This window comes from Actinia tenebrosa, unplaced genomic scaffold (assembly GCF_029948245.1).
Source record: "Actinia tenebrosa isolate PJP-AT-01 unplaced genomic scaffold, QUT_ActTen_1.0 PGA_scaffold4__44_contigs__length_22323623, whole genome shotgun sequence".
Lineage (NCBI taxonomy): Eukaryota > Metazoa > Cnidaria > Anthozoa > Actiniaria > Actiniidae > Actinia > Actinia tenebrosa.
Genome location: NW_028292581.1, coordinates 114,485 through 127,660, shown reverse-complemented (window position 1 = coordinate 127,660; position 13,176 = coordinate 114,485). Strand labels below are relative to the sequence as shown.

At 38.5% G+C, this 13,176-nt stretch overlaps 1 protein-coding gene across 1 annotated transcript; it reads left to right on the top strand.

Moving 5' to 3' along the window:
• Positions 1 to 2,649: 2,649 nt before the first annotated feature.
• LOC148906828 (uncharacterized) lies at positions 2,650 to 6,341 on the top strand. The gene is made up of 3 exons (XM_089037170.1): positions 2,650 to 2,814; positions 2,910 to 3,989; positions 5,641 to 6,341. Exon 2 carries the CDS (start codon positions 2,929 to 2,931, stop codon positions 3,970 to 3,972), a length of 1,044 nt encoding a protein of 347 aa, XP_088893296.1. The 5' UTR covers positions 2,650 to 2,814; positions 2,910 to 2,928; the 3' UTR covers positions 3,973 to 3,989; positions 5,641 to 6,341.
• Positions 6,342 to 13,176: the final 6,835 nt, after the last annotated feature.

The following is a 13,176-nucleotide window of genomic DNA, read 5'->3' as shown; positions in this document are numbered from 1 at the left end:
TTACTGGTCGGCCGTGTGCCTTTTACACCGCGGAGAATCGTGTCAGTCTTGACTAAAGCCAATGAATGTGAACTATTCGTTTGGTGTCCTGAAACAGAACGGTAATTATATGCATGTTAACTTGTTATTTCCAAAGAAACAAGCAGTATAGTTTTTTTGCGGACTGTCAATCAATACCATTATGTTTCCAAGTGTTTTAGAGAGGGCGGAACTAGCTTATCACGTATGCTCTATTCAGTTGACTTTTGTAATTCAAGGTTAACAGGGTAAGAAATTTGTATAGATTGTGTACAGACCTTTGGCCGGCGTCAGGGCAGAAAAACGGTTTTTGGCCTTTCGCCATAAGGACAGCTTTACACATTTAAGCTCATATTTTGTAAACACGTTCTTTTGGAGCCAAATAGCAAAATATCAAATGCGACCAAAATTTATTGAATGTGTATTTGAGATATAAGGCCGTGTGCTTTGGGAGAGGTGATTTAACTCTAATTTTACTCTAATTCGACAAAACTTCGTCACAAGATTCGAGCAGCAGTGACACAAATGAAACGCTTAAACATTTGGAGTATTAGACTCGGTTAAATTTTTAAAAATCGTGAAAGTAGCGGGCTTGTCGTTTTTCTGCCCTGTCTTGGCCGGCATCCTCAAAACAAAACGAGTTATTTTTCCAGATCTTCAACAACAAAGCACAACCTTCAAGGAATGCCAAGTGCTTATTCTTAGAGGATTTTTCAACCATTTTGATAGTCTCTCAAGAGATTTCCCAGCAGAATGTAATGTCATTAACCGTTTTAGTCTCGTTCCATTCCTCTACGGTCCACTTCTCTCCACTTCACTTCTCTCGTTTTTCTATGTGTTCGTATTGATTTATTACTCTCTTTCATACAAAAGATAACACTCACTTGAGCTTTTATTCCTTCCGATGTGGGTTTTTGGATAATAATAATAATAATAATAATAATAATAATAATAACGCTTTAACAAAAAAATAAAATTACGAAAAATTACAAGCAAAAAGCAAGTTTAAATAAATAAGTTTTCAAAGAAGACTTGAAAGAAGAAATGTCTTGAATGTCTCTTAGCGAAGTGGGTAGAGAGTTCCAAAGGAGAGGAGCAGCAACAGAGAAGGATCGAAGACCATATGACTTTAAGTTATATGAACATGAAGACAGTGACAGATAAGACGATGAACGTAGATTTCTTGATGGATGATGGATGGAGATGAGATCTTGGATGTAAACCGGAAAAATTCCATGAAGTGCTTTAAAGGTCAAAAGAATTATTTTAAACTTGATTCGATGAGATACAGGAAGCCAGTGTAGATCAATCAGAACGGGTGTGATATGGTCATGTTTACGTGTTGATGATATCAAACGTTCAGAAGCATTTTGGACGGATTGGAGCTTATCAATTACATTCTTAGGGAGGCCAAACAGAAGAGAGTTACAGTTATCAAGTTTAGAAGTAATGAAGGCATGAACCAGTGTTTCAGTAGTCTTGACAGAAAGGTATTTCCTAATTTTTGCAATGTTTCGTAGATGGTAAAAGGCAGACTTGCAGATGTTATTTACATGAGGAAACATAGACAGAGTAGAATCAAACGTGACACCAATATTACGAGCATGAGGAGAGGTAACAATATTATACATACATACATACTTTATTCGTCCTCTATAAGGCTTTTCAGAATAAAGGGCCTAATTAATTACAATTAAAATAATACTATATATAATTATATAAGAAGCAAAAAGAAAAGATCAAAGAATAAAGTAAATAAATAAATAGATAAATAAATTGTACATTTAAATTACATTAAGGTTTTAGAAAATCTGAAATAAGATGTTGTTTTAATGTCCGTTTAAAGTCTTTCACGGTTGAGCTCAACTTAAGGGCAGAGTCTAGTGAATTCCACAATTTGACAGTTCTATAGTAAAATGATCTTTGTCCAGTAGTCGTTCTGCAAAGAGGTATCTGCAGCTTTTGCGAGTTTCTTGTCGTACGCTGCGTGATGCTTGATCTTGGAATAAATCGCGAGCATAAGGAATCAGGGGCACACCCAGTCATGCATTTGAATGCCATAATTGCATTACGGTAGTGTAATTGCTGTCTGACGGGTAACCATCGTAGCTCTTTAAGAATAGGCGTGACGTGATCGTACTTTCTTTTGTTGCTAATGATACGGCATGCGAAGTTCTGCACAGCTTGGACTTTGTTCAGGTTACTCTCAGTGGTATTGCTCCACTGAGAGATTATCCGAACCAAAGTGAAAGATAATAATAACAGTAATGAATAATAATAATAGTAATAATAATGATAATAATAACAAAGATAATAATAATAATAAGTACGGTCCACTCTGCTGGGAGTTAAAGCAGAGATACCCAGGACACCGCGTCTCACAGCACAACATTATCATTGATGTTTTGGGAGGATACTCAAGAAAGGTCAGCAAGGCGGTCAAAGACCTCGTGGACGATTGAAGAGCCGATCCATCGCTCTTCAGATGCAGAAGTCTGTTATAACAAGTTCGCTTCACACTGCACGAACTGTTAAGATTTTAAACTGAACATTAGATATGTAATTTAGAATTTGCGTTATATATTCACTAGCGTTTCATTTATCAGTATGTTTAATAAGTGTCCATAGTTATTCTCTTTCACCATACTACACATTATGCCCTTATTATGCGTACTTTCTTGCGCATGCGCAAAGCCCACATTCCAAAGAAAACCATTGTGATGCAAATAGCAAACAGGTATATAATGTGAACGCCGGACAGACCAGGCCTCTCCTTTCTTTGTGCCAGCGCACAAGGTAAGCTCACGTTCCTTGCTCGTTTTACTTGATACAATTTTGTAAACGAGTTGACTATTAACAGGACTTTGTTCCTATGCCTTTATATTTCTCAGCAAATTTGCCTGAAGAAAAATGCCGAAGACTACCGAAGAGTCTCTCCATGCAGATAATACTGACGATTTGTCGCTTCTACAAGATGACGGTCCATCTTTGTCGACCGAGCTGTTCACAGAAGAGTCGCTGTCCTTCCTACAACAGAGATTAGGAATAGACTCCATTGTGTCGGCGATAGATGATTTGTCTAACCTCGTAAAGAGATCTCAAAACGTTAAGGTTGATGAACCATCGCCTAAACGTGCTCGACTGAGCTATGATCCGAGTGCCTCACTCGGCGATTTGGCAAGCGATATATTATCTGACGACGCCGAATTTGAACTCCCGCCCTCCATCTTCGATGATCAAGAGAATAAAGGTCCCAAAGTCAAAGAAGCTTTGGCGAAACGAGTAAACGAATCGTTTACTACTAAACCTATTGAAGACAAGATGAAGCCTCTGCTTCAGAAATATCACACGCCTGAGAATTGCGAACTCTTGTGCGTGCCACGGGTGAATTCACCTTTGTGGAACGAGCTTCCACACAAAGCAAAATCTGTGGACCTTGGCGTCCAAGAATTACAAAAGATGATTGTTAAAACTGGTCAAGTTTTAGTGTCTTTGGCTGAATCAGCTATAAAGGCCAAGAAGGAGAAAGAACTCCTTGAACCACAAGAGCTCCTTGGAGCCCTTTCTGATGCTCTTGCATTCATTGGGAATGCTGGTTTTCAGACATCACTCAAGCGGCGAGATTTGCTCAAGGCTTCTCTCAGCAAAGACTACCAGTCTTTATGTTCCGCTTCTACTCCAGTTACAACTCATCTCTTCGGAGATGACTTGTCCAAGAAAGTAGACGATATTGCTAAGGCGAACAGAATTGCCGTCAAGATCACCAAGAATCCTGATACTCGAGCAAGTGGTGGAAACAGAAACCGCAATCGTCAAGGACAAGGCTCTAAGGATTTTTTGTCCTCAAAGCCGGGCCCAGCCCGGCGCAACAACAATTACAACAGATTCAATCAGAACCGCTCGACGCCTCGTTACGAGAAAAAACAGTCGACAGAGTCAGACACTGCTGCTTAGAAACACAAGTAAATGATGTAAGTGTTTCTCCTTTTGCTGGTAATCTAGCTCATAAAGTCCATGAATGGTCTAAGATCACCACAGACTCTTGAATTCTACAATCTATTCAAGGTTATCGTCTTGAATTCGAGACAAAACCACGGCAATTTCGTCGTCCGGTCTCTCGACCTCTTTCTGACTCAGATCACGCTTTATTGCCTCTGAGGTCGAAAAATTGCTCTCTAAACGAGCAATCGTTAAAACGAACCATCTTTCAGATGAGTTTATCTCGAATTTATTCTTGGTTCCCAAAAAGACAGGTGATCTTAGACCAGTCATCAATCTTAAACCACTCAATGAGTTTGTTCGTACTATCCTTTTTAAGATGGAAAGTATAGATTATGTCAAGCATTTGTTGCAACCAGGCGAATTTATGGCAACAATTGACTTAAAAGATGATTATTTTAGTATTCCTATTCATCCTAATGACCGGAAATATTTACGGTTTACTTGGGAAAATTCGCTTTACGAGTTTTCATGTCTCCCGTTTGGGTATAAACTAGCCCCTCGTACATTTACGAAAATTCTCAAACCCGTCTATGCAGCTTTGAGATTCCGAGGCATTAGGGTTGTATTCTATATTGACGACACTTTGGTGATCGACAAAACAGCAGAACAATGCTCTATTCATTCGCAAGAAGTGTGTGAATTTTTGACACGCTTGGGATACACCATAAACATTGCTAAATCCCAGCTCAACCCTTCGAAAACAATACCATTTCTTGGGTTTGTTATCGATTCAAAATCCATGACTATATCGCTTCCTGAGAGTAAGATTGAAAAGATTGTCTCTCATTGTAAGCGGCTTTTATTGAACTCCGCTCCTACTGTTCGCGAGGTCGCCCAAGTTTCGGGTCTCTTAGTTTCTGCTTTCCGAGCTGTAAAGTATATGAAACTGTTCTATCGCTCGACCGAAATGTGCAAATCTGAGCTTATTTCTCGTGGCGTTTCTTTTGAAGACCCATGTCCACTGAGTGTCCAAGCACGCGACGATCTACAGTGGGTAATCCATAACATTGCTGATCATAACGGTTTAGCCTTGATTGCATCCGCACCCGATATCACTATAGCATGTGACGCTAGTGGTGTGGGTTGGGGAGCGTGTTGTAATACACTTAACACAGGTGGTTTGTGGTCTCTAACCGAAACCACTCATCACATTAATTATCTCGAAACCTTAGCGGCGTTTTTCGCTCTGAAATGTTTCACTAAAGAATTGCGCAATGCTCATGTCCAGTTACAAATCGATAATACGACGGCCGTTTATTATATTAACAACATGGGTGGAATTCACTCTCCCGCTATTAACCAGCTATCAAGAACTATCTGGGAATGGTGTATAGCTAGAAACCTAATGCTCAGTGCCGTCCATGTTTCGGGTATTCATAACGAAACTGCGGACTTTAACTCTCGCCACTTTAATGACAGAACGGAATGGAGCCTCCATCCCACTGTGTTTAAGTGGTTGTCGCAGGCAACGTTCGATCCTGATATAGATCTTTTTGCCTCGCGCCTGAACGCCAAAGTGCGTCGTTTTGTGTCGTGGTCACCAGATCCGTCGGCTTTTGCATGTGACGCATTTTCTCTAGTTTGGAAAGATTTTAATGCGTACGCCTTTCCTCCTTTTAGCCTTATTGCAAGAGTTCTAATCCAACTGAAGAGAGACAAGGTCCAACGTGTGTTACTCGTAACCCCAGTGTGGCCTTCCCAGGCAAAGCTTACAGTACTGTGAATACCTATAGGTCAGTGGTGTCCACAGTCCTAGAAGTAGTTTGTGGTCGCAAGCTAGGCTCCCACCTCCTAGTGACACGCTTTATGAAAGGTGTGTTTATGGCCAAACCTCCTCAGCCCAAGTACAGGGATACATGGGATGTCGGTGTGGTGACTGAGTATCTCGAACGTCTAGCTCCCTATTCTGGTCGAGATTCCACGCTTTGCTGAAAACATTAATTTGTGCCCACGTGCACACCTCTTGCATTATATTGCTCAAACTGAATCCCTAAGAACTTTGGATGAGGGTTCAGTGAATCAGTTATTTATTTCATTTTGTAAGCCCCATAGGGCAGTTCGCTCGTGCACCATAGCTCGTTGGCTTAAGACTGTGCTTCAGCAAGCCTCTGTAGACACATCAATCTATAAGGCTCAATAGTTTTCGTTCCGCAGCTAGCTCTGCAGCCCTACTTAAAGGAGCCTCCATTTCAGACATTTTGAAGCTAGCTGACTGGTCGGCTGCCAGCACGTTTAATAGGTTTTACAATAAACCTGTCGTTACTACAAGCAAATCTGTAGGTGCTATTGTCTTGTCATAATAATAAAGACTATGACCAGTACATTTTGATTGCATCTTCTTACTAATGTCATTTGGTATCATGTCTTTAAACACGCATAATAAGGGCATAATGTGTAGTATAGTGAAAGAGAATTGAAAATTAGACAAGAGGTAGACTTACCTTGAAGGATAATTGTAATTCTATGAGCCATATGGAACATTATGACCTTATTTTCCCACCCGGGTCGGAGCATGATATATGACTTCCCAACCCCTACTAGTGTTATGATACCAAATGTTCTTGTTTGTTTTAATCTGCACATAAGAAAAGGAGAGGCCTGGTCTGTCCGGCGTTCACATTATATACCTGTTTGCTATTTGCATCACAATGGTTTTCTTTGGAATGTGGGCTTTGCGCATGCGCAAGAAAGTACGCATAATAAGGTCATAATGTTCCATATGGCTCATAGAATTACAATTATCCTTCAAGGTAAGTCTACCTCTTGTCTAATTTTCAATTTTCTGTAAATAGCGTTTTTTATTTTCGGTTTTCGGCTTTTAATTTCCCTAGGACTCATAAGAAAAGAACATTCCAGGGGAAATAGATATTATTTTTAGATAGTCCAAAAGGAAGTATGAAAAATGAGCAATTTTCTATTTGTACGCCATTATTTACTTGTCTCGCCTCTCCGGCTCATTGAGCATAGGTCGAGTTTGGTGTGTGACGTCATACACCCAAAACAAGACAAACACTCGTGGCTAATATGCATGTAAAACTAAGAGAAAAGCTAGTGGATCGAAAAAATGTCTTGGCGAAGCGACTTTTCGGCTGTTTTTGCAAGTCTTTTCTGCTTCCATACAAGCAGACAGTAGTTCTTCGTCATCGTTATTGACGAGTGGGATATCAATATCGAAAGAAGGTAGAATTTCACTCATTTTTTGGTTTGGAAAAACCCGAAAAACTTCTTGACAAACAAAGTTTTTACAAAGTGACAATCTTGCATGACGCCATTTGTTGGTATGGCGTTTTTTAACCAATCAGCGTGCGAGAAAATTCACAATTGTGGTGAAATACCCATATTTCTCCTTTTCGAAAAACCGATATTTTCACATGTGAAAATAACTAAAAAAATTTTAAAATAATAAAAAGCCTATTAAGTTGATTTTATGGATAATTATATAATAAACAGAATATTACATGGGCGCTCACTCGTGAGATATCTTCTCAACACTCGAAGATAAATCTCGTATCTCCGCGCGCCCATGTAATATCCTCTATTTATTGTGTTTGCTTATGGATCTTTGCAAAATTCGGGAAGTTATTTTTGCCCATCCAAGTAGTAAACATTGTTTGCATAGTCATTTATAAATTGGTCAAAACTTTTGTAATTTCAAATGCTCGAGCCGAAATAGTGCATATTTTACTTATATGCATCCTTGCCGGAAAGGATTCTCGATATCCCAGCAATCGAACAATTTTTTTGGGTATTTAAGAAAGTATCAAATGCAGTATAATTATGTTTATCTGTTTATCTTCATTCTCGAGTACTTTTCTGACTTGTCAGAGAAACCACCACATAAAATTCATTTGATGTTGATGTCTTTGTTATCTGTGCTTTCGACCTATTGTGTTTGATTATTTAGAAAAATTGGGGGAAATAGAGCAATTATCAATTATCTGCAAGGGCATAGTCTTGCTTTGCCTATGAATAAATTATATGTCTAGAAGTATTTAATATTCAAAAATCGTTTCTTTGAGAACATTTTTTAGCCGATTTTACATGTAGCTGATTAGTTTCAAATAACTGTGTAAATTATAAGAAAGAGAAATGAATAAATCGAACACCGAGAAATCTCGCTGCAAGCTAAATGCGTGGGTACCCTGTGTTGAGCCTGCATTGCTATCTCACAGCACAGCAGTTTGCGCATGGTCATGCAAAATGGCCCCTTGTGGGTTAGATTGGCCTTTAGGTTACGCTTTGCTCAACACTGCTGTCACAATAATAATACTAATATACTTTATTAACGTGTCATTTTTTGAATTTGTGACTCTCACTCAATCAATCACTACAATTCCAATTAGTTACATAGAGTGACCACAGTAAATCCGTGAAACTTTAGTAATACTAAATAGCACAATTTAATGCAAATTCCATTGTTTTCTATTGTTTAATTAGCACTATTTTGTACCATTTAGTAATTAGTGTTTCACGGATTTACTGTGGTCACTCTACTACATATTATTAAAAAAATAGAAACCAAAACCCACACAAAAGGATTGTTGCGGTGATGAAATAAGTGCTACACCTGGCCAAGTGTGAGCTTTTAATGTTCCCCAGCATTGTTCTTCAGTTTCTTTTTCTTTGCTTCTCCTTTTCAAAATTTTATTTTTCGAAAATCGTCTCTGTATTCGGAAATTATTTAGTCTCGATTTTGCGTAGACCTTGCGTATTTTCATCATCATTTATTCTCGTTCATCGTCCTTTACCATCTATCACATCGCCATCTCAGTCTGTGACGAAATCATTGGGGAAGTATTTTATTCATCTTTGTCCATGGAAGCCGTGTAAATCAGCATTCTTCCATCTTCGAAATCTATGTAGAATCCGTAGATATTTGCCTACCAACTCAGTGAAACGTTGGTGCATGCGTTTATGACATCTGAGAATCGATTTCTGCAATCCTTTATGGCGCACCCGAGTATTTAATCCAAAAGTTGCAAAGCGTACAAAACTATCACTCCTGTACTCACAGAGCTTCACTGGTTACCGGTAAATCAAAGATAGAATTGAATATAAGATAATAGTAATGACTTGCAAGTGTCTTAAGGGAAAGACACCAAGCTCACTGTGTACAAGACACTGTGTGAAAAGCCAAATTTTCGATAATATCCTGATGTGGAAAACGTCGCACTAGCCTGAGGCTAGTATTCAAACGCAGTAAAAAGGTGTCGTTTAAGTATTCAAATTCCCTGCTAGCAGAGTCTCCTTCGTTGGCGATTCTTGGCAGAGAAAATCGGAGACTCTGTCGGCCTAAAAAAACTACTCTCTCTAATCGTACTAAATATGTATTAATTTAGGTAGAGAAGAGCGAATGTTGAAAAAACACTAAACGGCCTCAAATCGCGCTGAAACTTCGCCAGAATACTGAACAAGTTTCAAGCAACGACTGCAACACGTTTTGAAGTAAATTGTTGAGTGAAACATTTTATTGTCATATCTAGATCACAACTCCCATACATTCCCTTATCATACATACACAGGAACCTTCAGTTAGGGCTGCCTGTGATTCCATTGTGTGTGTTCTTTCGTTGTCATCAGTTTCACTATTACACACTAACTAATGATACCTGTTTCACAGGTTTGTGAAAATCACTCTAAGGAAGAAGGAGTTGTACAATGAGTAACTGTAAAAACAATGAGGTTCTTTTATTGTTAGTGCCTACCTTGCTGTCGATGAACATCAGCTATCTTGTTGTCTATGGTTTTCCAGAACATTCTTGTTATATACAGCATCAGAACCAAGCAAATAACGAACAACAATACAGGGATACGAGCAAAGAAGCCTTTCTTCATCGTCGACAGTTAATTTGTAGAACCTGTCAAGTCTGGTATCAACTGGTATCAACTTCGAGTCACGGGAAGCTCTATATAAAAATATGTTTATTATTATTACTATTATTATCATTATTATTATTTAAGCGAAACTAGATAACGCGGAACAGGAGACCCTTGTTTTGTTTGCGTACACGGCGTGTTCTCCAGTGTGAGGAAGGGCTGACACCAAACGTGACCAATCATATTGAAGTTGTTTTCACCTACGTCATCGTCTACGAAACTTTTCTCAGGACTCATGGATATAAAACAAAACTTATATGGGCTAAAAAATTTTAGATAGGAAGACACGAGCAATTGATTATGCTCATAATTTAGTTGAAGCAAATGTTAATGTTATCGATTTTGTCAAATTCTCAAAATCCTGGTATGGTTCTTGAAACATCTTTTTGTAAAACCACTACTTTTAAAGCTTCCTACTTTAATATTATAGTTTACCTTTGGAACACCGTCTGTAAAGAGCCGCCAACTAGCGTTTTATCCTTTTCTTTGCTTGAGGACACATTTGATATTAATCTGACATGTACTTGGTCATTACTCGTAAGTGTCCTTGTCATCGTACTCGATAATAACTGAACCTCGGGGACTTTTGTTTGTTTGGACTCAATTGATTATTTTTTGGCCGTTCTCTGTTCACTAGTTATCAATTTTTACTACTATAACTGTATTATTTTCCAAGACAATTCTCTATTGAATTTTGATTGATATCGTTAGTCAAAAGGAAATGCCTAGCATGGGACCTAGAGTCCCGTTCGCACTTTCCGCTTTGGGTAGCATGTTAGTTCTGTAATTTTCCTTCCAGATTGATACCCAATAAAGTTGTAAATTGAAACAGTATGGATCCGCCATCTTGGTGTTCCATAAAGAGGCACACGTGCCCGGCCAAATTTATTTGGCAATCTGTAAATAACATTGAGCCTTTGACCTGAGCTAGTGAATTGCCGACCCGACGACCTAATTTTTGAAAAAGGGGTACATTGTGTATGCAGTTGCTACAAAAGGTGGGTGAAGTTTTTTTAATGTTATGATCGGATCGGATCCGTACTGTACTATACCGTTAACTTCTTGTTTAATTAGTCTGCGTTATTTACATCTCTATGTCTGATAGCCTGTCGTTTTAAGCAAATACATCAATTTTTTTATTTTAATAAGGGGACTGTTTCAAATGATAAAAATAATGTTGTCAAATTTAAAAACATAGATTCATCAGGTATTAAAAACCCGACAAACACTATGTTTGACACAGGTATTCGGACTCGAGCAAAGGGGGAAGTGGTGGGGAGGGGGGGGGGGGGGACGTATGTGAAAAATGATTGAAGAAAAATGATGAGAAAGATATAAATAAATAGCATAAAATAAATAAATATTAAGGCAGTGGGTGATTGGAAAAGTTGAGCGTACGAGAGGTATATGAGAGTATTATGGATATGTATCGTAGATAGGTAGCAATGGTACAGTAAACGATAAAGTACATCGTACAATGTATATTGAGTTAAGAATAAAATTGTTTCGAGTGAAGGCAACGTTACGAAACATGAGCTCATGCGTCGCGGCGGTGTGGTAGGGAATCAATATAAAACTATGAAAGCTCGGGGATAGTCGTTCGATCTACCAAGTATTTATCGTCAGGGGTTAAGACACAAGGTAGAGGTCAGTATTCGACCTACACGTTTCAAAACTTCTAGCGCCAGAAGCTTAACCCTACGTGTAACGAGACGACTGGGACACACCACGTTGGCCTGTGTGTGTGTGTTATGTGTGGAAAGAATAAACATAAAAAGTAGCGTGTGTCAGAAATTAAACTAACGTAAGTGGTGAAAGGACGGGCGATATCAAATTGAGAAAGGTTTAGGACTTACTTGGAGTGGGCTGGAGTGGTTTGTGAAGCTTGCTTTATGGCTTACAAAGTAGTGTTTATACTGCCGTATTCGAAGAAGAATTGATCATATCCAGGAAGGGAAGGTATGCAGGGACTGCATGTAATGCAATATGAGAAGTACGGAAGATAACGTGACTTAGTGTTGGGTGTCCTGTGTTTGTGTTTGGAAAGAAAGTACATAGGAGGGGGGAGGGGAGGGGATTGTATTTAGTGTAAGAAAAGAAGGGAAAAGATGAAAGATGGTTAGTGCGTGTAACCGTTATCTACCGGGGGAGGAGGGGGGGAGGGGTGGTGGGGGTTGGATGAGGATTGTAACTAGTTGTATGGAAAAAGAGATGACAAACGGTTAGTGTGTGTTCAGGGAGTTGGGGGGGGGGGGTGGGGGGGTGGGGTTGGGTGAGGATTGTATGTGTAGTTGTATGGGAAAAGAGATGAGAAACGGTTAGTGTGTGTTCAAGAAGGGGGGGGGAGGGGGTTGGGCGCCCAACCGGGACAGTAATTGGAGAGGGATTACAGCGAAAATCGTTGCATCGCCACCCGCTGTTTCAAAACCCTGATTGGATTTTAGTCTTTTCCGAGCCGTCAATCATTTTGGGTTTATGCAAATGAGTCTACGAACACGATCCCTCAGCTTCGGCCATCAACGCATTTTTTTCGAAAATCTAAAATCTAATAACCGATTCAAAACTAGAATTCTGATTGGATATTCTATACAAGGAATTCGAGTTTTGAATGTTTTTTTTAATTTCAAATTCAGAGTCTTGGTATTCTCAGAAAGAATAATAAATTCAGTGCAATATTCGAATAATGAAATCATTAAAGTAACCATGGGGGGTAGTCTGGGGGGTAAGCTTGAGCCGTCTTGACTTTAAAATGATTCATTTCTTCAGGCATAACGTTAAAATTAAAGTTTGAATGACATATGTCTGTTTTCCGATAATTGTTCTTTCTCTTTCTCTTCGTGTAGACTTATGAACATTTTTGTAATTTCACTGGGAAATTTCCTTAGTTTTTTTGTTTTGTTTTTTTGTTTGTTATTTTTTGTTTTTCGTTTCGTTTCGTTTCGTTTCGTTTCGTTTCGTTTTGTTTTGTTTTGTTTTGTTTTGTTTTTTGTTTTGTTTTTCTTTCTTTTGTTTGTTTTGTTTTGTTGTTGTTGTTGTTTTTTTTGTTGTTGTTGTTGTTGTTTTTTGTCAGTAAATGCACAACTTTTCTTCTCAGGTTTTACATTTATTTTCATCATCTTTTACTCCTCTTTTCCTTTATACTTTTTATTCATTCCTTCTTGATAATATCTTACCTTACTGTTGATTTATTACATGTAGTCAAAGACCGCGGTTTTTTTTTTTTTTTTTTTTTTTTTTCATTGCTAACTTTTTACAAATATAAGATTTGTACTAATAAGT

Coding starts and splice junctions, on each gene's coding strand:
- LOC148906828 (XM_089037170.1), top strand. CDS start 2,929: ATGCCGAAGACTACCGAAGAGTCTCTCCATGCAGATAATACTGACGAT.